Source organism: Botrytis fragariae (genome assembly GCF_013461495.1).
Source record: "Botrytis fragariae strain BVB16 chromosome Unknown tig00000050, whole genome shotgun sequence".
Classification (NCBI taxonomy): domain Eukaryota; kingdom Fungi; phylum Ascomycota; class Leotiomycetes; order Helotiales; family Sclerotiniaceae; genus Botrytis; species Botrytis fragariae.
In genome coordinates, this window is record NW_023500992.1 from 215,185 (window position 1) to 241,881 (window position 26,697).

At 42.4% G+C, this 26,697-nt stretch overlaps 6 protein-coding genes across 6 annotated transcripts; 3 read left to right on the top strand and 3 right to left on the bottom strand.

Moving 5' to 3' along the window:
• Positions 1 to 435: 435 nt before the first annotated feature.
• Positions 436 to 2,734, top strand: Bfra_004092 (putative glycoside hydrolase family 95 protein; the record flags this gene model as incomplete). The annotated part of the gene is made up of 2 exons (XM_037334497.1): positions 436 to 1,711; positions 1,767 to 2,734. 2 exons carry the CDS (start codon positions 436 to 438, stop codon positions 2,732 to 2,734), a joined length of 2,244 nt encoding a protein of 747 aa, XP_037193031.1.
• A 56-nt stretch (positions 2,735 to 2,790) lies between these two features.
• Bfra_004093 (putative beta-glucosidase protein) lies at positions 2,791 to 4,307 on the bottom strand (the record flags this gene model as incomplete). Its single annotated transcript, XM_037334498.1, has 2 exons — positions 2,791 to 2,924; positions 2,975 to 4,307. 2 exons carry the CDS (start codon positions 4,305 to 4,307, stop codon positions 2,791 to 2,793), a joined length of 1,467 nt encoding a protein of 488 aa, XP_037193032.1.
• An 829-nt stretch (positions 4,308 to 5,136) lies between these two features.
• Positions 5,137 to 8,614, top strand: Bfra_004094 (putative heterokaryon incompatibility protein; the record flags this gene model as incomplete). Its single annotated transcript, XM_037334499.1, has 7 exons — positions 5,137 to 5,195; positions 5,258 to 5,336; positions 5,396 to 5,712; positions 5,809 to 5,894; positions 5,965 to 6,100; positions 6,370 to 6,959; positions 7,011 to 8,614. 7 exons carry the CDS (start codon positions 5,137 to 5,139, stop codon positions 8,612 to 8,614), a joined length of 2,871 nt encoding a protein of 956 aa, XP_037193033.1.
• Positions 8,615 to 9,383: 769 nt separating this feature from the next.
• Positions 9,384 to 9,905, bottom strand: Bfra_004095 (putative bolA like protein; the record flags this gene model as incomplete). The annotated part of the gene is made up of 1 exon (XM_037334500.1): positions 9,384 to 9,905. The coding sequence occupies one exon, from the start codon at positions 9,903 to 9,905 to the stop codon at positions 9,384 to 9,386; it is 522 nt and encodes a 173-aa protein (XP_037193034.1).
• Positions 9,906 to 12,067: 2,162 nt separating this feature from the next.
• Bfra_004096 (uncharacterized protein) lies at positions 12,068 to 12,956 on the top strand (the record flags this gene model as incomplete). The annotated part of the gene is made up of 2 exons (XM_037334501.1): positions 12,068 to 12,181; positions 12,249 to 12,956. 2 exons carry the CDS (start codon positions 12,068 to 12,070, stop codon positions 12,954 to 12,956), a joined length of 822 nt encoding a protein of 273 aa, XP_037193035.1.
• A 6,224-nt stretch (positions 12,957 to 19,180) lies between these two features.
• Bfra_004097 (uncharacterized protein) lies at positions 19,181 to 19,659 on the bottom strand (the record flags this gene model as incomplete). The annotated part of the gene is made up of 2 exons (XM_037334502.1): positions 19,181 to 19,413; positions 19,581 to 19,659. The coding sequence occupies 2 exons, from the start codon at positions 19,657 to 19,659 to the stop codon at positions 19,181 to 19,183; spliced, it is 312 nt and encodes a 103-aa protein (XP_037193036.1).
• Positions 19,660 to 26,697: the final 7,038 nt, after the last annotated feature.

The following is a 26,697-nucleotide window of genomic DNA, read 5'->3' on the forward strand; positions in this document are numbered from 1 at the left end:
TGTCGTCTTCGTAGAAAATTGACTACGATATTCACTTTTGTTATATAAGAAAATCCATTTGGATTCCTACCAATCATGTCAAATGTCCCATGCGGGACAACGGCCCTTGCTACCACCCGATGTCACCTCTCTTCTCCCCGCATTATCTCTTCTCCGCAACCCCAACAGTTGGGAATTATAATTGAACAAACAGTTTCTATTGATGGATTTCTAAACATTCGTTCAGGCTGTTGTCCATGCGTGAAGAAGCTTTCTGGTTAAATTGATCCCTGTCGTCAGATTCAAAGCGATTGGATGAAAAGCGAATTTGAGCGGAAGAGAGTGCGCCGAGGCTGACTGCATTCGTCTTTGGACAGCATTGGCCACCATGAGAAATTGATATCTAGAGCATGTCTCAATTTTAGAATACTAAACAACACGCCTTGAAAATCCAAGATGGCCCCCTCTAACTTGGAAGAGACTCTTCATTACACGTCACCTGCAAAGGATTGGTCGGAAAGTTTGCCCATTGGCAACGGCCGATTGGGTGCAATGGTTTATGGTGGCACGTCAAGGGAAACGCTTCAATTGAATGAGAACTCAATTTGGTATGGGGGTCCCCAAGATCGTACACCGAAAGACGCGTTCAGTAACCTAGACCATCTGCGACATTTTATCCGGATAGGCGACCATGCAGAAGCGGAAAAATTGGCTGAGCAGGCATTCTTTGCCACTCCTCACAGTCAACGCCATTATGAACCACTCGGAACTCTAACCTTGGATCTTGGACACGACCCAGCAAAAGTAAGCAACTATTGGAGGGGACTGGAACTGTCAACAGCGAATGTGACCACGGAGTATGAGCATCTTGGAGTTAGATACAAACGCACAGTCTTCGCTAGTTATCCTGACGATGTATTGGTCGTGCAATTGGAATCGTCCGAGAAAGCGGAGTTCACCATCCGATTATCAAGATATAGCGATCGGGAATTTGCTACTGATGAGTTCGTTGACTCCATTGAAGCGCAAGATGGGACTATAGTGATGCACGGGACACCAGGTGGACGAAACAGCAACAATTTTTGTTGCGTTGTCAGTGTTCAGGACTTAGCTGGCGATGGTAACGTTGAGACTGTGGGGAATTGTGTTATTGTAAACTCCTCAAAGGCTTTAATCATTGTTTCCGCACAGACAACATTTCGCCATGCAGATTTGGAAGCTAAAACCCTGATCCAAGCAAGGAAGGCGCTCTGTAGCCATGCTGATCTTTTCAAAAGACATGTCCAGGATTACAATTCACTGTATGGGCGATTCAAACTTCGACTCTTCCCCGGTGCTGCTCACATACCCACAAATGAGAGGCTACTTATCACTCCAGATCCTGGTTTGGTAGCTTTGTATGCCAACTATGGTCGCTATCTTCTTATATCTTGTAGTCGACCAGGAGATAAAGCTCTTCCTGCGACTTTGCAAGGGCTCTGGAATCCATCTTTCCAGCCTGCATGGGGCTGTAAATACACGATTAACATCAATACACAGATGAATTATTGGCCAGCTAATGTCTGCAATCTGGAAGAATGTGAAGATCCATTATTTGATCTGCTTGAACGGATGGCGCATCGTGGGGAGAAAACCGCTAGAGTTATGTACGGGTGTCGTGGTTGGACATCCCATAGCTGTACAGACATCTGGGCTGATACAGATCCTCAGGATCGTTGGATGCCAGGCACACGTGAGTTGACTTCAATTCTTAGTGTCGATGATCTACTTAACTAAGGCGATCTTAGTGTGGCCCATGAGTGGTGCCTGGCTTTGTACTCATATTTGGCAGAGACAATTGTTTGGAGGCAATCATAATCTAAGATTCCTCCAAAGAATGTTTCCTGTACTGCGTGGAAGTGTTCAATTCATCTTGGATTTTCTTATCAAAGATTCAACAGGAGAATATCTAATAACTAGTCCGTCTTTGTCCCCGGAAAACTCTTACATCGACCTTAAAGGTCAAAAGGGTGTTTTGTGTGAGGGGTCTGCTATCGATATACAGATCATCAAATCTCTCTTCGAGGCATTCCTATTATCTGTAGATTCGCTGCAGATAAAGGATGAACTGACTGAAGCTTTGAGATCAGCTCGAAGCAAACTACCGCCTTCAAAAATCGGCGAATTTGGACAACTACAAGAGTGGCTTCAAGACTTCAAAGAACATGAGCCGGGCCACCGTCACACATCGCATCTTTGGTCTCTTTATCCAGGTGACTCGATTCACCCCTTAGAGACACCAGATTTTGCTTCTGCTGCTGAGGTTACGCTGCGTCGTCGAGCTGAGAATGGTGGAGGTCATACAGGATGGAGTCGAGCCTGGCTCATCTGTCTTCATGCCAGGTTACATGATGCGGATGGCTCTTTGGGGCATATCTTTAGATTGTTGGAAGACAGTACATTACCCAACTTGCTAGATGTACACCCCCCCTTCCAGATTGATGGAAATTTTGGCGGATGCGCTGGTATTGTTGAAATGCTAATACAGTCACATCAAATTGATACCATTCAAGTCTTGCCAGCCTGCCCTAAAGAGTGGAGATCAGGGGAGTTGAGTGGTGTTAAGGCAAGAACTGGATTTGAACTTGATATTGCTTGGGACGAAGGCGTATTAACGAAGGTCCTGGTACACTCGCGACTTGGTCGTATGACGAAGGTTGTACTCCCGGACAAGACTGTGATTATAAATGGCATTGGAGACCACTGCCTAGTTTGATGCGGAATTCTATATACATTTATATATACACTAAATTCTTATACCATATCCAATTCTTATTTTCCTTCAATCATATGCGTAAAGAGGTCCTTGATAACAGTTGCAGACTTCTTTGGGTATCGTTTCTTTTCTTTTGACTCAAAATCTACAAAGGTTACTCCAAATCTATCAGTAAATCCGGCAGCCCACTCTATATTTCTAGTCAGTCACTTGTAGTATTTAGAATTTGCGAGCTCTTACCCCAGTTGTCCGTAAAGGTCCATGCAAAGTAAGATCTGATGTCTACTCCATCTTCTTTCACAGCTCTAGCTAGTGCACTAATATATCCCTCAAAAAATTCAATTCGGAACTTGTCATTCAAAACTTCAGCAGTCGGTGCTGTTTCACCTTTTGCAGTAGTCCCATTCTCGGTAATGAAGATGGGAACGCCATATCGAGCCCAGATCCAATTCAACAGCTTTCGGAATCCATTCGGACATGTTCTCAACCAATAAGTATCACTCTCAGGTCCTCTCACCACTCCTTTGGAATTAGTATCCAGCTTATCGATGTTTCCCGAATGATCATTTATATCCGCCGGACCGTCTCGATGTTTCACAAAGAAGGTTGTATAACTATTCATTCCATAGAAGTCCGAACTGCCCAAAACCAATTTTGACTCCTCTTCCGTGAAATTTGGCAATCGATCCCCAAGTTGCGCACGCATAGTCGCCGGATAATCACCCGTCTTATATACCGGATCTGCAAACCACGCAATCTCAAATTCTCTCGCTCTTTCTGCGGCTTCCACGTCCAACGGATCCTCCTCGTCCCATGGTTCCGAGTAATTTCCATGTAAAGTGATCATGATAGTTCCACCTTGCCTTTCCTTGAATTCATCCCGATACATCTTCACCACATGAGCATGACTTACCAATTCCGTGTGGCCAACGGTAAATGGCTCGGTGCTCGAATCTCCCTCCTCATTTAACTCTCGATTTGATGACCTTCCAGGCGCATGTACACCAGCTGCATATCCCGCTAATGTGTAAACACCCGGCTCATTATAGGTAATCCAATTCTTAACCCTATCACCTAACGCTTCAAAACAGACCCTCGCATACCTCACAAAATCAGGAGTGTATTTCTCCTTATTCAACATACCACCATATCTGTCCTCCAATGCTTGAGGGATGTCCCAGTGAAATAGAGTCACAAAAGGTGTAATTCCATTTTTCAGTAATTCATCCACAAGCTCGCTGTAATATTTCAATCCCTTTTCATTGACTGGATCATCCTTTCCTCCTAGAGGTATGATTCGCGACCACGAAAGCGAAAAACGATATCCAGTCACACCGTAAGATTTCATGAGGGTGACATCCTCGGCAGTTTTGTAGTAGGAGAGAACAGCATCGTCGCAGGTACTGGAATCTTTTACTTTTCCAGGTGTGTGGCCAAACTTGTCCCAGATGGAAATTCCTTTGCCGTCGACATCCCACGCACCTTCCACCTGCGGCGCAGCGGTTGCGTAACCGAAGTGAAAGTCGGGACGTAAGACGTCTTTGAGATCTTTGAGATTTTCTGGGACTGACATTGTGAGCGGCAAGGTATCGGGATTTCTACTTTAGATGGTTTCGTAGATGGCTTGCTTGAACAGCTTTGAGTTATGTTATCTGGATTTTTTGCATCACGTTACAACGATTACTATCCAACAGCCATTCTGATCATTCACCCCCCACCTTCCTCTAATCGACTTCTATTATCAGCCTCTTCTCGTCTCACCCGCGCGCTCCACAACGAAGGCGGGGTAGTCCTACCCCCCACACCATTTTATTGGTGGAAGTTCATACACAAGGATTAGTACAGGCTAAATTGATATAGTCCCGATTACAATTTATCATTTCTTTATTTGGTTAAGATGGTTCTGGGATACGTTATTAGGGTAAGGAGCGGCTTGTTTATGCATTTGTGAGCTGTTTCTTTTTTAGAGGTAGAAATTTTTGTCAAGTTCTCGGTGCCGAAGTATCTTGTTGATTTGTGCGACGCTTGAGATACTTTACTTTGGTTTCGTTTACTAGGGAATTCGGCAATCCACTCATAGAAGGCTTGAAAGATAGAGATGGTGAGTGATTTCTAGGATAGAGGAGAAAGGTCACATGATGAGCGTATTCTCATAGACAATGCAGGCACCTTATGACCAGTTTATCCTGTTTGGTTGGTCGCATGAAGATGCTTCGGCTATGATTTTTAATACTTATATGTTATAACAGGTGATAGTATCACTCAGTGCTCAAATGAACCCAATGGTTTCTCATTTGCATCTGCAATTCAAAATGGTATGATTTGAAGTCTTTCTTGTTGGCTAGATCTTGGTTATACGATGAAAGGTCCATTTACAATATTCATTCTAGAAGCGCTTTCTAATGTTCTCAACTCATTCAGCATATGCCAGAAAACTCGACGTCATAAACAGAGGCTTTAGGTACATTCTCAAGCATTTCACCAATATAGAGATTTAAAACATCTACTAATACACCTCGGCAGTGGCTATACAACCAACCATGCACTCGAAATACTCCCTCAATTCTTTCCTTCCCCTTCTCAAGCCAAAGTTCGTTTCCTGGTATGTTTCACTCTTATCTTTGACAGCCACATCCACAAAAAACAGCTAACATAGTTCAGCTGATCTTTTTCGGCGCCAATGATCTCAACCGAGGCCCCTCTACAAAGCAATTTGTGCCTCTTCCGCAATTTGTTATCAATCTCAAAACCATCATCTCCCACCCTCTCATTCAAGCTCACTCTCCAAATATCATTCTTGTGACGCCGGGACCTGTTGACGAGGCAACATCCAGAATAATGAACATTGAGTGGGCAAATTCGGATGAACCTAGACGGGTTAGCTGGACAAGAGAATATAGGGATGCGGTCAAACAGGTTGGAGAGGAAGAGGGCCTGGGTGTTGTTGATATTTGGAGTGCATTTATGGGGGCATGTGGGTAAGTCAAGGGCCGGATGATCTTCCTCGTAAATTCTAGAAGTATGCAAAATTAGGGGGAACAAGAGGCTGTGAGCTAACGTAGATATCTTAACAGGTGGAAAGAAGGAGATGAATTTGCCGAGATGCCAGGTCTAGAAGAAAATGGCAAAGACAAAAAGCTTACGAAACTGCTGTACGATGGTAACTAACTCACCAACACCCACAATCAAATTATCAAAGTAATATTCGGGTGGACTGACTGATGTTACAGGTCTACATTTTAGCGGCGAGGGCTATAAGATTCTTTTTGATGAAGTGACGAAGTTGATTACCGAGAAGTATCCAGATCAGACTCCTGAGAACATTAAGAATCCCATTAAGATGCAGTGGGAAATAGATATAGGCTGGTAGATTATAAAGCTTCGATTTAGGGCAGAACTATTGGAGATATTAGAAAAGAACAGACCAATTTGATTATTCCTAGCGTATTTTTACTGGCCCCCAATTTATTAATGTTATAATCTAGCGAGATTCTCGCCTATCACCATCAGACAATTATAAACTTGTTGCCGCATACAATAAATCAACCAGATCTGTTTGCTCAAGCGAGCTCCTAAAGTCAGTTCCCATTCAGTGTTCGTATGAAGCTGAGCTGACATGTGTCACTTTTTTCAAGCCATGTTGACTCAGCAAATGACACCCGGCGTAACCTCGGCTCAGCCGTATTACTGTTGCAACTCAGCTCAGCATTGAGATGGCTACCTAATCTCAATATATATAAGTCATTCAAGAGGTCTATACAATTACCAAGATCTTTGAAGGTGTGTCTATACTTGAACATGGCTTTGCAAACGCCTTGGCCAATATGCGCAACATGTCAGGCGATTCCTTATACATTATTCCGGAATGGAACAATCAACGACCCTCACCCGTTTTGGCCGAGCTTCTCTGAGTTTGCGAATTCTGCTTCGAGAGGTTGCCATACGTGCACTTTGCTATACGAATCTATCCGAGAGCCTTTCAAACATCGATTGGAAGGTCAACCGATATTTCTAGAACGCGGAACTATTGATGACGGCGGTGGTGCCGAAGCTGTAGCCTTGACAGTGGATCTCGCCTCTCTACCCGATCATAATACCTGGGCAGACGATCTCTTACGGAAGCACGTTGAAGAAAAATCCTCTGGCTTCAAATATGTACCAATTGCTGATGTTAAACATGCCTCGGATGCTGAGGAGGTGCCTAAAAATGCACGAAATTTCAAGGGTAAGATGTTATACGGAATTTAAAATTCGCTGTACTGATTGATAACGCAAGATCTTATCAGCTCATATGAAGAGAGCGAAGGGGCGGCTAGGTATATCAAGCAATCAATGAGTCATTGCTTGGAAAATCACAAGTTAACGTGCGATCGGGTGATGTTTCCAATCTCATCCGCTGCGTCACAGCGACACAATGTAGTCAACATTGTGTCCGGACGCAATGGAATGGTAATGGCGCCAACTCGCCTCATTTACGTGGGTTCTCAAGATGCTGGCGATGTGCCGAAACTTGTGGATGGGCAAGAATGTCTTTATAAAGGTGGGTATCTGATTCTCAGCTACTGCTGGGGAATGACACCTAAAGATGCACCATGGCAACTGAACACTAAAACTATGCCACTCTTTACGACGGAGATCCCACTCAGAATTCTTCCACAGACCCTTCATGATGCGATTATGTTGACTCGCAAGCTGGGAGAGCATTATATCTGGATCGACAGTATGTGTATTCTTCAGGACTCAACAGAGGATTGGCAATTTGAGGCTTCTAATATGGCTTCCATCTATGGAAGTGCTGTTATGACTCTCGTAGCTGCATCTAGTTCAGTATATGGTGGTATGACGGATCGTCGAAACCCATTACGAAATACTGCTGCTAGTCTCGATTTACAACATGATTCTTCAAAATCTACTGTCTATATATTGCCAAATGGACAACCTCGAAACGCTCCACTACCCCCACCAACCGACAGTCGAGGCTGGTGCTATCAGGAAGATTTACTTTCCAGCAGACTAGTAAAGCTGACGCAAAAATCCATAATATGGCAATGTCTAGGCGACAAAAGTACCCCTAACACTCGATCACAGGGTCTTCAACAACTCATCCAGCATCCTCCTTACAGATGGTATACACTTTGGTACCGCTTAATAGAACAATACTCCAACAAAAGCCTAACATACCCAAAAGACAGACTTCTTGCATTCTACGGTATCGCATGCGACAAAGCAGCCGATGCATACCTTGCCGGACTTCTCAAAACTGATCCTTGGGCAAGTTTACTTTGGTGTCGCGATGAAAACCAAATCCAGCGACGGCCGGGCCATAGATACAAAGACTATGTTGCGCCTTCGTGGTCTTGGGCAAGTATTGATGCGCCTGTACTTTTTTATGAGGCAAATGCACGACATTGGAGGAAACCACAACTCGGTACCACGCTCCGAGATCCAGAGCTCATTCATGCGGAGGCACAGCCTATTTCATATTTCAAAACCGGTGCTGTGAAAAGTGGTAGCGTTGAGATATCAGCTTATATTGTCATGGCTCGCACAGCACCTGTCGAACCGTTTTTATTCAATACCAGGCAGGGCTCTCATACATACGGGAGACGAAATTGTGTGGATCCGGTTACCGGTGATGCGCTTGGATTAATTGTTTTTGATGTTGCGCTAGAGGCAAAGGATGATATGTTATTATGCTGTGCGCTTTTGCAGACAGGGAATATGGATTTGTGGGAGAAGAACGGGACGTCTGGGCTTGGCTTGGCATTGAGAGTGAAAGGAGCGACTGCGAAACACTGGCGATGTACTCGAGTGGGATATGTCCAGTTCACATCTGCGTTCGGGCACTATGCGCAAAAGTGTCGTGTGGAAATTTCGTAGACTTCAGACTCGATATGTTAGGGAATGGTGTTTCTTTACAGATTGTGGTCCCGGAGAGCTGAGACACTATGATTTGCAACAATATTTGATCTAAATAGCTTCACTTTGCATTCAACTTACAGAGATCATGGCCGTTCCAGTCCAGCTCCGTCACTATCGCATTAACTCAAACCATGCCCTTTGGCAACGAATACATTCTAAGCGAGGAGGCCGAATGAGGATCGGATGAATATCAAGAACAGCCCAGATGTTAGTGAAACAGTGGTGTAATTCAGCTGGTGATTTGGGATGGAGTGAGCAGGCCCTAATCTTTTTCAGCAGTGCAATTACTTGCAGACTTGAAATAAAATCATCATAAGTGAAAGGAAAAGGAAGTTTAGATAGATGCTGAGGATTCGCGGCTTTAAATAAGAGTCTTAATACTTGGAATGTCCTAAAGGCGAATGATCGTTCGGTCGCCTGGGAACAAATGCCGATGTCCTCAATTTTCTAGCAGACAATGAGAGAAGAGTATTTTGAACTTTATCATTAAGCGTCATTCTATTAGAAGTAATTCCACTCAGTCATCACTTCTTTGATTCATGCATTCCGATATCCCCATATTCAATCCATAATGTACACGCTGTAACTGCCATCTCCCAATGTTCAGATGCCCAGGCCACCTCGATCCGACCTACACGTATTTCTTCATGTAACAAGCCTGCCAAATGCCGCATTACGTATATATCTATAACCATTCAAATGCCTTCTATCAATTTCCCTCCTCCAATCAAGGCACACTAGTCCTCAACTGTACACCGTGCCATCCCTTGATCTCCTCCCCCAGTATCTTATTAACCAATCTCTGTTGTTTCAACATATTCAAACCCCTAAACTTTTCGCTAACAACCTCAATCCCATACATACTTCCACATCCACCACTGATATCCTGCACCTGCAGTTTCGTGGGCGCAAGTTCGTTGTATAATAAACCCCAAATCTTCTTTTCTGCTTCATCTAGATGAGATGGTACCTCGAGTTTATGTGCACCTTCGCCTACGGTACCTTTGATTGTGGATGGAGAGGATTCGCTGCTGTAGAATCTAAGGCGGGCGAAAGATGATGAGGGGCAAGAAGCTGTGCTTCGGGCGAGTGTGCGGGGTGAATTGATTGTGGGAGTAGAGTATGAACGTATACTTTGTGCAGCGCGGGGAGCAGAGCTATGGAGGTTTGAGCATCTTGAGATCGAGGTGTTTCGAAGAATGGTTCTGGTTCGCAGACAACGCAGGCCGGAAAGGACGGGATTTTCCATGGTGTGGAGGGGTTATGGTTGTCTGGATTCAATTGAAGATGCGCGCTGAGTTCAAACGCGTCGATTGAAGGAGTATTTGAATCTTGGATATATCCGAATATTTTGGACTATCAATTGTAAATTATCGGAGTATACAGTAGGATTGTTATTATCGTTGTATGATACTATTGCCATGTTCAAATATTTACGATTATATTTTTCCGAGGTTCATGATTGATCAGCGTCATGGATCTTGATTAGTCATTATAGCCCACATTCATCATGTACCAATAGCAATTCTTGAAATGTAAGCACGTCAAAATATTCGTTTAATTGAACTACATACGATATCCAGACGACTGCAACGCGTTCTCACGCTCACAATCTATCAGAATTCTTTGGCCAATTCGAATTCCGGAAAGTTCTAGGAAGATTAAGCTAGTGCTTTGTCGTTTGATGGTTGGCATGGGCTTGGTGCTTATTTCAACGTATTTCACTGTGTCATCATATGAAAATTTGCGTCTAGTTCGAGTCCGGTTGATCATCTAGCGTTTATCTAGTGAAAACTAATTCCCCCTAAGCCCTTCGCCTCACAGTTAAGTGCGGATATTCACTACACAAGTTTGTTTAGATGAATTTCAGGAAGACCTTCAAATCTACGATTCACAAACAATAATTTTGGAATCCTCTTGCTCGACATGGAGATAGGGGAAGTCTAGACCTTTCATTCCCTCTCTATGGGTAGCAAAAGTTCATCTACATATTTCTATGTTTTCGTATGCTTTTTGTCCGTCCACCTTTATCGTGGAAAAATGGGGCTCTCCAGAGGCAGGGGATTAGGTCTTGCCTGATGTTGGAATAGATAATTCCTGAAACATATCTATCAGCCAAGTAAAATTGAAGGTTCGGATGTGAAAGATTTGAGAGCCAATAGAAAGCTCATGATTTAGCCCCTTGAAATTTTCAATCTGAAGCTTTCAAAGGAAAATTACTTATGGCTTTCATCAATGATCGATGAATTTTATCAAAAGTAAATTTCGTCAAATTCCAAGTAAATCATAAGGTGCTCTTTTTTATCATCTGTTCCTCTATTTTAATACGTTCAAAACTTTAGAGGTATGAATCTCGAAGTAATGTGAATGGTTTTGTTATTCAAATTATGGAACCATAATTCTCTGTGGAAATGAATAATCACTAAACAATTTCCATGGCAAGTGACATTGTCACCGGAGCAACACTTACTAAAGAAGACTCGATTTCGATTTGATCTGAGGATTGAAAAGCCTAGTCATATACCAGACAAATCACCTGATCGTATACCAAGAAAGACCTGCCATCGTAGAGGGGTTATAGGTCAAACTCTATCGAAATCTCATATCAAATGTCGGAGCTGTTGAACCTAGTTTATGACTAGCTTCTATGCATTTCAAGTTCTTGACAAGCTACCTCTTCAGATGCTCGCGTTACAGGATCACTCTATGCCACAATCACCCAATCAAACAAAATGGCAATTGTAAACCTATTCCAGAAGTCATAATTGGTTTGCAGGAAAGTGTAGCCCATGCACATCATTACCTCTTCCTTAGCCAGAGCATTGCATCAATGGCGGCAGATCTTATGGTAGGAAGGCTTGACTTCTCGTAGTATAGAGTTCTGTAAAAGCCAATTCCCCAGATTCTTACACTACGAAATTGATCCACACAACGGCTACTCAATTGAGCAAAAATGATATTGGCATATTTCCCATAAAACTAGCTTACTATCAGGTATTGGTGATCTCAAGGTACGACCACTTTCCCACTGGTCAGATTGCCGCTCAAAACACCCCAGATGTTCTATGGAGAGGACTACTGTTTTCTAAGGCGTGAAAATTATTCTTCAAGTCTTTGCATTATCAAATATTTACATTTTTAGACTCCTCTGGATGAACCTAGGTGGCTAGAGGTAAGTATAGGTAACGTCATTTTCTCGACTGAATTTTAGCCCAAAATTTCCCCGGATTTCCATTTGAACTAGGAAGAGTCTATAAATTCATGATCATTTCCATAAAATTTAATAACTTTTTCGATGCTGTATCAGAACATCATTCCTATATCACAATCTTTCAAGTACCAGTAATTAAAAGCCAAATATCTTGATTGCCATCATTTCTGAAGTCCCTGGATTCAGAACAAACATCCACCATGACGAGCTCGAATAACACATTGCCCGACAACCAATCGATGGACCAAAGACCTGAAAAGCCTTTGGAGGCCATCATCAACAATGCATCGAAGCATTACATGATCAAAATTAACGTAAGTATATCAATCTTGTAGTTACTTTTCCACTGCTTGAATATCAATGTTGATGATCTTTACATAGGCATCTTCTTCTCAATCTGCAAATGCACCTGGTACTTCTCGAGAGCCTTCAATGGCCGGCTCAATTGTTCAAACTGTAGATGCACCTGGTACATCTCAAGAGCCTTCAATGGCCAGCTCAATGTTTCAATTTAGAGCTAATATAAATCCTTCTGAAGGGGGTTATCAACTCCGCGCCGATACCTCTCCTTTTCTTGCTCGAAGGTACTTAGCCCATAGCCCTTTACTTCAAAGTCTTTGGAATCGCGCTGCCACTCGTCCTACTTCTGTCCGAGGGTTCGCAGCCCACCGCTCTTCCATTAAAAGTGTTTGGGATCGCGCTAAAGTGGCCAGCGAGAATTCTGGTGCACACACATCTACCACTACCCTCAACCCTACCATTCAGGCCTTCACTCCTTCCCAAGAGTTCCTTCTTAGAAGATTCCAAGCGGAGGGTGTTGGCGAGGATGACTGTGGTTTTCCATATTGTGAAGGGTTCTGTGAGCTTTATGCCCCCCGCGCTGCCAATGGCGACAATAATGAGGCTGGGCAGCAAGCGAGCTCTTCAGCTGTCCAAGATGAGAGTGAAGCAAACATTTTCCCAAGCCAAGGCATTGAGCGCATGAGTCCAGAGGAGTCTGCTCTAGAGGCTGGTTACGAGGCTGATTGGAGTATTGAAGACGATTTTCTAAATCATGATGCTATTGACTCGGCTTATTCTTTGATGTAAGATGCAAAATACTGTTGGGGTTAAGGCAAGCCATTCCCTTGCAGCCGATCTTGCCGAAGGTAGACAAAGACGACTTGCTTCTGGCTTTTACATCATCCGTAAATTTCGATGGTTCTCTCATTACAGTATGCACTGTGTGTTTCTTCTTCGTGTAATATTGGTGACGGTTGAATGATTCTCTCATTACCGTATATACTATGTATGTTTTTTCTTCATGTAATATTGATGACGGTTGAATGATTTCTCATTACCGTGCATAGTTTTTCATTTATCCGTTTCATGCAGCACCAGTGACGGTTGAATGATTTCTTCATTACCGTATATATTATGTTTGTTCTTCATGTAAATAGGTGACGGTTGAATGATTCTCTCATTACCGTAGATATGTATATATCAGCATTAGTGGTAAATTCACAATTGATTTAGTCCTAAATCTATCTATGCTAATGCTACGCTGACCTATACGTATATATTGTTCTTGTGTGATACGAATTCTAGAATTTGTCACATGCTGAAGTCTCTGTGAAAATTATTATCCTCTTATTTTTCAGGTATCATCAGTATCCCTTTGATGCCTGGTTTAATCCAATAATCTACTCCGGCACTCGCTGACATAGATACTGATGTGTGTGTTCATTTCTTGCGAAAGGTCTTGGTATTTTTCTAAAAGTGAATCTGAGTGAGAAATACATCCAGCGAGCCGTTGGCTGACCTTGCATGTCCCCGTGATATGAATGCAGTGATAAATTTGCATGAGATTAAGGCCGGAACAACATACGGATCGACAGCGGCAGTCTTCAGGCATAATACATAATGACGGGCCCGTCAGATTAAAGGCAGATTTACATCTCGCATAGCTGATGTCTCATTATTAGAACCGAACCGACCAAGTGTTATCGATTTAGCTAAGCAGACTTGAGGCAACAAAGCTTAGGTCAAATTCCTACATAGGAAGGTTCATTGAGGCTTATAAACACGTCAGGGTCAGGGTCTTTCTTGGGATCTACATATATGCAAGTGTTGTATGCCAAAGTCACCTGCCTACTTCAATGCATGCAGGTGAGTCTACTTCCTTCCCGGATGATCGACGGTTTACGACTGGCACTCGTGCTGCCAGAGAGTATGCGACTCCGCCACTAAGAATGTCAGGTTAGTCCTCTTATAGTTTACTATTGTGTGATATGTGCATCTAGCTTCGGAGTTGCATCCTTATTACTTTCTAGCCGCACGAGTATGTGGAGAATCAAGGGACTCTGTGTCTCCTAATATTTTATGTATGCAGGGTGCAATAGCTAGACGCAGTGAATTCATGCTAGCCGATTTGATTCCAGAGGAAGGGGGGGTATTGTAGGCCGCATATCTTGACCTTACTAGATAGTAAGTATGTTTCAAATCTTTATGGAATTATATCAATACCTACACAACTTAGCTTCTTGCTGTAATGCAAAAGTACGACGTGCATATTTTTCATGTAGAATGCATCAAATCGTATCATCTAGACCATCTCATCTCACTATATCAAGTGGGTACTATCACCTTCTAGGCTTCCCAAAACACACTTTTTATTCATTGCAGGTAGCATAAAAATTGACTATTGCTTCCCAATACAACATAACATTGCAGAATTCGTCTAGTCGCATATGTACGACTAGGGTACATATATAGTGGGGCTCGCATAGCATTTCAACATCGTAACCCAACTCCCTTCTCAAACTTGTAAAAGCCCGTAATAGCAAAAATTTTCTTCATTCTCTTGCATTCAAATATTAAATGCGGAGAGACGAATCAAGGGTTTCATATATCACAATAAACACGAGTTTGGTTAGAAATGAATAGATGAACATGTGGGGTCCTACGTGGCTGCACATAGTTCACGCCTGGTTACGTGGCTCACCGAGCACGATCACGCTTCTGCACGTGAGCGAGGGGTGCAGTGCAGATAGGTGGAGATAGAGATACGTGGTACTGTATATTGCTCGTGAAATATTGACAAAGTGGTAGTACCGTAGTTTGGTAATATGTGCGTTGGGGATTTCATCGAGAACAGTGGTTTGGGCATGAAGAACTTTCTTTAAATGCTGGGTGCATATGGATGAAGAATCTGGAGTCTGGAGTTCTGGGGAAGTGAGACTTCCGGGGAATGGGGTTGAGTGATGAGGAGCTGCAAGACTTGAATCTGCAACTAATCTAGATGAGCCACAATTGGCGGGTTGTCAATACACATCTATTGGGATACCAGAACTCCACGCTCAATACCCTGCTATCACTGTACTGTGTTTCGTTGTAAGTTAACAATTTGCGTTGTGTACTTGGTATCGTGACCCAACACTGGTGACATCCAAGACTGAATACTGACTCGAACCATAAGTATCATTCTCATGTTGGAGTAGTACTGCATCTTGCCTATAAGCTTATTGTGTGCCAATTCCCTTATGCCTGTAGAAGTTTTTGTACAGCAGGTAAACCTATAGGATAATTAGCGTAGATGAAAATTTCGTGTCCGGGCAGCAAGGCATATTGAACCAAGAAAAAGAATTTTCGCTACTCCGTAAAGACCAGTAGTTTGAAGTAAAGCTTATTTGGATATAGTGGTGGCGAAAAGGGCAAGAGAGATGATTCCTCCTCTGGTATAGAACTCAACATGAATTCATCCCTATTTAGGACACAAATAATTCACTGAAGATCGATGCCCTCTTCTTACATAGGAAACTATTCCTACTATATTCATTGCCCATCACGATGCATTTGGCGAGAGGGGTGTCTTGGTTGCTATTCCATAGCACTAAATATGTCTATTAGATATACTTTTCCCCATAGACCCTCCTTGCATCCGAGCCAAGACCCCGAATAGAAACCCTATGCAGTCAAATCTTTCAAACCCCTCAATCTCATTCCCACAAAGTCGTCATTCAACCTCGGTACATACCTCGCTTCCATTCATCCATTCCTCTCCACCAATAATACCCAAACAAGGAAGACCTCGAAATCATCACTGAAACTGCGATTCGGGTCCGCTTCCATTCAAGTCCACATCTCTTTTGATCAAAACTGACTGACATCATACAACACTTCCTCCTGCATCCACTCAAAAGAGGATGAGATTGCAAGGGCCATAGACCACAAGTTGATCAAATTGTGGTATGTTCATACTGTACTGATGTAATATATCAACCAATCAGTTCGGTTCCGAAACCCCGATACTCAGCCCCCCCGCCCACCCCCAAAATTCCGGAGTTTGATTATAACGCAATTCCTTCAGTGGAGCCACGGAGAAGGTAGAAAAAGGTTGGCCCCGCGCGGAGTTTCGCTTGATGAATATAAGCAACCCGCGCGGAGATTGATCTGAGATAGTAGGGTAGTATTGATACACATCATAATATTATCGCTTCTAAGACTTAAGAGATTTTGACAAGGCCGGAGCACTTGGGTTCCGGAAAGCTTTTCCAAGGCTCCGTAATGTCTCCGAGAACGTAGCGGAGTGTGAGTAAAAAGTGTTAGGAGATGATATTGTCTCTTGCTAGCACTTCCCTTAGTCTTCTGGGGTATCGAGCTAATTATTGATGATGCTAATAACAAAAGAAACACCTTGCTTCTATGATACATGCACTACATTAAATCAAGACTCGTTTTTTGCTTATCGATCTAAGTACCCAGTAAAAAATTTCGATTCAACTCCTACCATCACGTTCACAAATGAGTTTTACGATACTATCAAGAATGAATAGATACTATAATACTCAAACAGAAACACATGATGAGGTTTCCGAACAAACGGTTTCGTATCACTGGATCTTGAAGTACAATTTGTGGGTAACTTTCTCAACTTTCCACTTTAAGATATAAAAAATTTTCACTCTACAATGCCACTGAACATAAGGATCTTTGTTGCATATTTCAAGGGGAAGATGGAGTCTTACTATTTGATAATTCTTACCCATTTTCGAGTTATTTCTTCTGATTGGCGACTGCAAGGGCTAACATAAAACTATTCGATGGAACAAAACTATATAGGAATTGCATAATGACTCTTTGAACATACAAATCACGACCAACAAGTCGTGTGTTTTCTTTTTTTTTTCTTGCCCTTCACTCTATCTACGAGTAAAATACTGGTCTTATTCCCACCTGAATGAAATAAGTTAGAGAAAATGAAAGAAGTCAATGAGTTCATAGTGAGTATAGAATGAAAACAACAGAATAAGACATTGCGAACATTACTGATAGGATCTGACATATGTTTTGAGCCCGCGAGGAATGTATCATACGAAGTCTACTCACAGAAAGTTCTGTATAACCGAACTGAACATTTCTTTTCGCTTTGTAATGGCTATATACTTAACTCGTAACATACAATTTTTTATCTTGAGACTTTTTGATATTAGGGAGGGCAGTCTTGGGATAAGTGTCTCGACTGACCTTAGTGATTCGGTGAAAAGAAAGAGGAGAAGTAATTAGGATCCTAAGATACGCCCTGTAGTGACGTGTACAGTATATATAGTTATTGGAGTTTCAAATCGATTATCACATCTCTTGATTTACACAATGAAAGTAGATCTACCGAAGCACTTGGTATTCCTTTGGAACATAAAGATCTATCATCTCGAAGCTATTCTCAAGTCGTATAGATCCACACATTGAAAAAGCAGTCCCGACTTGATAGCCAAGACTATAAATTCGAGAGCTTTCACTTTGGCACTCAATCATTAGATTGATTCTCTTCAACTTAAATATTTTGCTTTTCACACAAATATCCAGAGTCGAAATAGTGTGTCGACAACTCGGACGGATATAGGCTTTCGAGATCGACAGCAGTCAGATGTTACATAGAATGGAAGTAAGAAACTCTCAGAGTGGGCATTAAGGAATTCGGAATCAGTTTATTGAATATTCTCAAATATTTGAACGATTTAGGACATAGGAGGGAGGCTATAACGGGGTAGGGTAATCGTTTAGACAAGCGACTCTCGGTAAACAGAGACATCATCATAGAAACTCATTTTATAAGAAGAGTAAATAGATGATGTAAAATTAAATTTCTATAAATCACCAAAAACGAGTACATCATAGGCAAAGGCCATTACGGTAGATCTGTTTCTCATTTCCTATTATCTTATTCCGAGAGCTTCTATGTCCAGATATAGCTGTAGTTGAAATCTTCAATGGTGTACCGATTGACTTTCCGGTATGTTCTATCAGTTGCTATTGCAAAACATGTTATTGAGAGGCAATTTGAAGTCGCCCGATCATCCTACTAAGGAATTATTGATAATTCATCATCGTATACTGCCACTTATTCTCTGATATATGTTGCACTAGCAACTGAAAACATTAATTACACGAAGAAGCCTTCAATTCCGTGTTCATATAGGAGAATAGTTCGTCTCAAAAGCCAATCGACACTTCTCTCCAAACTAAAAATCATTTTCATCCTTCATTCAAATCCACTCTTATCTTAACACCCTTCTCTTATAATATTCGGCCCTTTCCCCAATTCCCATCAAACCTACTCCAGCTTCTGCACTTGCATATATTCGGTCCTTTCCCCGTGATCCTCCATATTCTGCAAGTTTGTGAGCCCAACATTCACCACACCCCGCCGGCTCCGCTCCCACTGTACAATGCCGTATGTCCGTCTTGACATATCCACCCAAATCGGCCCTTTCCCCAACTCACCCACTATTCCGCTTCTCAGTCCTGCAAAAAGATCCGCTCCGCATGGCTATCTCACAAAAGTCAAAATATGACACACGGAAACATACATCCACCTGGGGAAAGAACCAAATCGGTCCTTTCCCCAACACACTCGATCCCCAACCCAATTTCCATGGCGCGTATGCCCAATTATTGAAACCCTCCATACCCACCGGAGTCGGTCCTTTCCCCAATACTTCTGTCATACAAAAGACCGTTTTATCTCCAAACCGACTCAATCCGAGTCCAACCGTGGAGGTTGTACAGCCCGTGCCCATTTCGGGTGGAAACCGGACCATTCCCTAATCACCAATCCCCGATCCGCAATTCCATCTACCGCACACTTCATATTCACATACGGAGCACGCATCAAACCCTCATTCTATCGTCTAGGAAAGAATAGGATTAGGAGTCGAGGACATGCACCATTCAACATTCAAGCCCTAACAGAATTTTCACCCAAAGCTTGTTGTGTCTCGCAAAATTTTCCACGCTATAACCTTATCCCACTTTCGAGCCCTGGAATCTAAGGACTAGACAATGTTGAGTACCTCACATTGCGTGGCTCCCGCTCTCAACCCATTTGCCAAGTAATTTCCAACAATTACAGTTACCGGAAGTTCATCTCTTAGTTCCCAGTCGAACGTACTGGCCGCTTTACGGCGTACGCGCGATAAGTGGTTTGAAAATTGATCGTAGTTTGAAGTCCGAGCGGGGAGCTTCAAAGCTGGTTGAACAGTGCACCGTCGATCTCTCAGCCCGCGAACTTTATTCCAAGCCTTAGCTTAAGTCCATAATAGAAAATCAATAAAACATCCATAGACATCACATTGCGAGCTTAGTGTCGTCGTTAGTGTTACAGCCATAAGAGTTGCATTGAATGAAATTCATTAGCGAATCCAAATAGAGTTTCTGCACGCTCGTAGCTTGCACCCTTTCGTGGCTCACCGAATACCAAACATTCGGTCGGGACCGCCACTTTCCTTTGAAAATCAGCATTTTCAGGGTCCATGTTTTCTTGGTAATCCGATTGTTTCCTTGCGATTGTCTGGGCTGCTCTGTTTGGGAAGTTTTAAGCCACGGCTGTTTCTTTGGTGTCGAGGATTGGTTTACGATTGTTGGTAATTTATTACCTAGTCAACAGTGTAATCTACTTTGACGCAGACGGGTGAACATTAGGAAATCTAGTCGATTTATCTATGCTGGACTCGTTTCAATGACGCCCGAACCCTTAAAGCACAGTTCCATAGCCTAAAAACTTTTTGGAAGGGTCGGCTCGGTCTCAACATCAATATGGTTATGTTGAGTCAACATACTCAATCTGTGGAACAAAATTGACTCGCCAAAACTCTTTTGCGAATGGTGGTTGTATTCGGTGCCCCTAACTAGAGGCGAGGTCACAGCCTACAATCTTTGGTGCAATACACCGCAATTCAAACATCAATGTAACAAAACAAAGCTTTAGGAGATATGTCTTTGTCAGACGGTTCAGGGTCTAATCTGCAAATAGAAAATGTATCCGCCTCCTACATTGTTTGTTCTCTTTGTAAAGCTATAATGAAGATCTTAGTGAAAGTACTACTCTCATGCGCCCCGAGATCTTCAACTCAGCCTCACCAGATCAAAAAATAGATATCAAAAGCTTCTCAGATCGCAATCAATTCTAAACACAGACTTCTCTAGCGTTGAAGATCAGTAATTACTACTCACCGTTGCGTTGATATTTTCAAAGATAAGAAATGTTTCACGGCATTGTTTGACATATTGAATTGACTCTACGGTATCAAAGTTCTATTGCACAACATCCTTGACAGCGAAGTTGTATCACTCATAGTTTTCTCCAAATTCTGCAAAATGCATGTATAAGCTGTGGTGCTAGATTTATCATATATGCAATTTCAAGGTTGCGCTTGTCCACACCGCGAAAATGCCATTTATTTTTGTATCCTGCTTGTTGTTTGGTTATATTCGTAGCGATAAGAGAGTTTCACCACATGCAAAGCGTTTAACCTTCCGTTTTGAAGTTTGTCTGCAGGACTAGAGCGTTTACACCTATTGATATGTAATAGTGATAAATTTGATATCGATTTTTGAGGATATTAAAGGGGACGACATGATATCGGAACATTAGAGCCTGGTTAAAGGACTAAGATGTGGTTGTACGTGTCATACAGCAACGGGGTTACACAAAAGGCGTGATCACAAGATCAGCTTCTTTTCCTGATATGTTTCCATGATGATTGATTGGGGGTAAGAGGTGGGGGAAGGGGTGATGCTGATGGGAAAAGACTCTAGAGTCAAGAAGAGCGAGTTGATGAAGATGGTTTCCCCAGATTATCATATATCCGATTCCTATTATCCAGACTGCAGCAGTGGTAAGTTATCAAGTAAGTGAAGACCCCACCAACCCCCTCTCCCCACCCCCTAATTCAAAGGGAGAAGAGATAGTTTATCAGCCGTGCTTCTCGAATAAGAAAAAATGAAGATATATTGTTTTAGCGTCGTGTAGACTAGTACATAATAAAACATTAATATGGCCCTACTTCCCCATTAGGTCACACAAAGGGGCATCTCCAATGCCCCAGCCGATTACCCTTCGGGGCTGACAATTAAAGGGTCCTCGAAGCTAGTTGCCATATCAAAGAGATTATATGAGCACTCGGGTCCAAACTCAGTACCACGCCTGTGAAAAGTGATAAGAAATTTATACTATACCAATAAGGCCCTGAGAATCATCGGATGGTTTCTTAAGATTTGCTCTCTATTCTCTAGAATTGATAGTGACAGCAGTAGTGGAAGGCAAAACCTTCGTATTTAATGCCCAATGTTATCTCGAGGAAGGTCGATATCCATTATGATTATCAATATATCAGTCCATCAATCACCCCATGCCAATGATTGCCAATTAAAGCCCACAATAATTCGTGCAGATGTGCAGATCCAATCACATGCGACATGACTAGTCACTTGGAAATATGCACGTTTGTTAAAATCACTGGATATAAGCCTGTTCTAGATGCATAGCCAAGTTCCTAGGTATTTGATCTGATGAAACGCCATGATAAGGATTTCAGACACTTTGGTATCGTGACTTCATCAAAGTCACGGTACTCGGGGTACACGAGAACGTGACCTTCATCTCATGACGAGGACTTACATCTTACGATATTCCGGTAAGATTCCTACTGGAATAGGGATTCTCCGTGTCATTCGGATCGGTAGACAGCTGAATTTGCAGATAAACTATGTACCGGTACTTCCGGTACCAAGATGCGGCATGGGAATGGATATATTGTCCGAGATCGTCATATCTCTTCAATGTATATTTAAAGTTTGAACTGGGATGCGATGCCAGGTAAACAGGTCCCTACTTACATACCTTCATGTATCATGTACCATGATGATGTATGTTTATCTCTTGGTCTTTTTGGCAAGATTTGTCAGTCCTGTATGACCCGAGTATGTCACCCCGCATCCTTCAATATGAATTATTATCCTCTACATCCAGCCAGATAGTTCAAGGTTTCAAACTCCTTGATCAGTAGAATTACATCATATCAGCTAGTAAATAAACGAACTTCGAAATCAGACATTAACTCGACTGCACTTTCACGAGTCATGACATTGTATCTGACAGCTGCACATCCATTACTTGGAAGCTACCCCGCATTATCTTGGCACGTCTATTCACGACAGAAGTGAAACAGAGGCTTGAAAATATAAAATCCCAACCAATCAATTTCTCCATCCCGCTATTGTACGACGCAGTGTGAAATGACCAGTCATATCTCATATCTCATCTATATCCACATGTCTTACACCATCAAAAACAAGGAGGGGGTGACATGTGAGAAATAACGTCTTCCAACGCCACCAAGTAGGACGTCTCAAAGGCATTTGAGAAATTCTCCTAATTCTCCTAATCATCACACCATTCTTTTTCTCAAGAGGGGCACACGAAAACGCCCTCTACGCCTCTAACCCAACGAAATGGATACGAAAAGCCCGTGGCAATTGTGTTACATGACCTCTTCGTAATCTGACGGGGGGAACTTCTCGGGCAATATTCGGAATGGTATGTTATAAATGATGTGCATGTGAAAAAAGTGTGGGATGTGGTATACTTCGTATTACAATTTTAAACAATGAGAAAATTTTCTCCTTGGACATGCGATATGTGTTACATGAAAATTATATAATTTTATTGGAATCAGATAGAGATAGAGATAGAGAAAACGAAGGAACCAATAACCTATCAAACGTAACGAACCCCTAAATTTACCGAACACACGGGACGAGACGGGAACATACCAAGCTTTTTTCTCTTCCCTCTCATTTTCAAATTCGGGGTTCGCGAGGTCTAGATCGCCTAAAAACAGTCTCTATCAAGAGGCCCCCGATATAATCCCGAACCCTCTCAACTGACACCTACCTATCAAAAACTCCTTCCAAACGCATCTCTTTCCCAACTGCGCCGTTTTTGCATACATAAGATGCGAACTATTGAGAAGCAATTCTTTGCAATGTGCATGCAGATAGATAGCCCGTTCTATGCAAGCTGCTCAAAAAGAGAAAACGATATATCATATCATCGTACGAGTAATGTAACGGTCAAGACGAATTTAGAATCCGATACCAAGGTATGAAATGGGAGGGAGCGCTTTCGCTCTTCTTGGCTTGTTTTCCGTTTGCCTCTTCGTCGCATTCGTTTGCCTATCGAAATTCCGATATCGTACTTATATCTATAGCATAGCTATCGGGTATTTGCCACTGCATATGCAGATATGTCACGCTATTGGTGTTACACGGCGCGTGATATCCCATTAGTACATGCGAGTTTGAATTTGTTTATAGATGGTTAGTAAGTGGAACGATACAGTGCAAAGTGCATGTCACACAACATGAAGAAGATATTGAGCAGGCAAACTTGCATACAATTCGATGGTTTGGATTAGCATGTACTGGAAGATTCTCAAAAATGTGAAGATATACTCTTCTTGGTATGACACAAACCAAACTTTGGTTAAATATGGATAATGTATAGGTATGACTTGCAGTTAGGTTGTGCATGTCTGTATGCACTGCGATCATGTCAATAGAGTGCATCGAATTTAGCTATGCTTCATAGGATCATCTAAATTGCGCTTTCATCTCTAGAGAAACGTCAGCTTTATCCGGTTGAGCACACCGATTAACCAATACGAGATGAAATCGGAACCGGCAAGTAAAAGGATAGAGTTAACGATATTCTGAAATCTATTCCAAACTCAACCTACAGACCTCATCAATCGCTCCCATATTGACCCATCCATCAAAAAATCGCCTACCTTTCCAATTTTACCCCACGCTCCTAGTATCCCGCGCGCAAACCCACACACAAGAAATTATTCGAACCTCATTTTATTTTATCCTGTTCTGGATCAAGAGGCTGAGCTTTCATATATGTTTCATCACTCATAATTCATTCAATTGTGGATCAAGGCCAAGAATAGGCGCTTGACATCCTTCCAGGAGTAACGTTCTCGAGCCACCAGCAGGCGGCAACACAACCACCCATGAAGAGTGGTAATTTTGTACGAAAAATCCCCGACGCGACTTGTATGCGGCCGTCCTTGGAGTGATTCAATGTTCCGCAGTATTAGGAATGATGGTAAGTAGTACGATGGTACCTGTTGATATGTACAATAGATGAATGGATGTGATGTGATGTACATTGACATGTAATTTCAAGCCGTGCCCAGTTATGGATTGTCGGATCAATCAATAGAGAGGAGGTTTAACATGAGGAGGCAATGTTCTTTATAATATCGCTTTGGATGAGCGCCAATGTCAGAGATTTCCGAATTTATGACTGCTCTTTGAAAATCTATCTACCGTACCTAGATAACGTGACATCGAAGGTCTTCACATCGCTGTTCTATTCCAGGTTGTCTATGGCTCATCCCAAGTGCACATCAAATCTTTACCAAGTTCACGCAGTGCTTCTTCTCCACCGCGCAGAAGCTCAAGATAAATTCGCCTGCCGTAGTCACGTCACGGTTCCTTCAATTTCGGCCTCGAGTTTCTTTCATTTGATATCCCACTTATCGCTTATCTTTAGACGAATCTAGATCTGAAGAATTGGGTTTTTGTCTCACAACGGCGCTTAAGTTTCTTTATTTCCCATTCTCAGTTACTACCAAGTAAATGCAAATACATACCTAATACAGTTCTATAATAAGTGTTTCAGGTTTCAGGTGATGGCGAATGTATCAAGTTGGTGTGTGAGGCGCTTAGGGAATTCTAAGTTGGAGATTCAATGATGGATTTTGATGGATTGCGGCGTCTGTCTGTACTTCAGATGTTGAGAGTAACAATGTAGAAATTAACCCTAAGGAATGTATCTTATGAAGAGTATGAATGTCGAGATACCAATGATGTAATCCTCAAAATACCACCCAGACCTCTCGGACCAGAGGTCATCGTGGCCTCCTCCCTCCTTTCCGGAGGTCAAGATCCGTACCGTAGACTCTCCATCCCTTCATCAACCTCACCAAGAACTCTATACATCATACCTCCAAACCCATAGCCATCCCGCATCCTCGAACCCGTGACCATCTCCGTGACCCAAGCACCAAATAAGCTATAATATCAATCCTTAGATCCACAAGGCGGCTATCTCCTAACCTGGCGGTTTCTAGCCGCAAAATCTGGGGTAAAATTAACTGGCAACCTAGATGCTTCCTCTTTCCCTCCATCCTCCTTCCTCCTACCATCGATCCTATGATCTTTAATGCCCCAAAAATTGTTTCCCGTTACAGAAATCACGGTCGAAAATTCAAACTCTATTCATCGAAGATATACTTTCAGTGCTAAGATACTAAAAATGGGCGCTTGAATAATACCGAGAATGTACGTGAATTAGTGTCTGAGCTCAAAGAACGGTACATTGATGCCAAAATGCGGGGTATGGATCTTTTTCGAGCCTAGAGGAGGAAAAGGCATCTTTATGCAGAAATGAAACGGGAAATGTCTGAGGGACGTGGCAGTGTAAGAGGAAATAGCATTTGAGTTTGGAGATACGGTCTTTTGTCGTGGGGGTCATGAAGTTTTAGAATGTTGATCTCAACTTTCGTGATAGTTTAGTGAGGATTAACCTCTCAGTGCTACCAGTGCGATGGTACCCCCCTTCGCCACTAGTAACGGTATGACAGATACTATGTTGATAACGAAAAAGCTGTTTCTGGATTGGTTTGACGTATTGATAAGATGAAAGTAAATACCAACAATCAGTGTAGCCAATTACTTAGTCAGAGAGTGTGTGGTAATTACAATACCATAGCTTCTGAACCGCGTCCAGAAGCATACTGTACTAACTCCAGCACTCATCAATGCTGATGCCACTTACTTTATTTTTGCCTCCTATCCTCAATGTTATCTTCAACTAACCAAGTTAACACATATCCGTGGCCCACTTGTACCCTCTGACGGTTCTCGGAATGGGAAGAAAAGCCAAAGCCCGAGCATAACTAATCAACAAGTATTCAACAATAGTGTTATCTGCAATAATACCAGCTACTAACTAGTATAAAACTCGATAATGAAAATCCTGCTAGTGGCAAAGATGTCCAGTCTACTTTCGTGCTAAAGTACCCCGAGTAGCCAAGGAACGATCAAAAAAAAGTCGAAATTCGGGGTCCTCCATTCTCCGCTCTCCAGATTGATATCTTCAACTTTGATCACTGGTTATTGATACCAGTTTGTATTCAAGGTGGATGACTTGAAGATGCAGAAAGGTACTACTTTCTTCCCTCATCCATTCGGACAATGGAAACCCCGGGAGCTCAAAGAGTATCAACCGACATATATTCTCCGTGACTGGTAGCCATCTACAAGCAAGTAAGCAAACACACATACAGGTTTCAAGATTTCAAATCTGCAAGAAGCAAAATAGAAATTTTCTTGAAGTAAGGGAGATCAACAACACCTATGATCTCTTAGTATCTGTCTTAATGTCGATCCAATCTCGACCAAAAGAACGACTGGTACCGACATCAATATCCCTATAAAA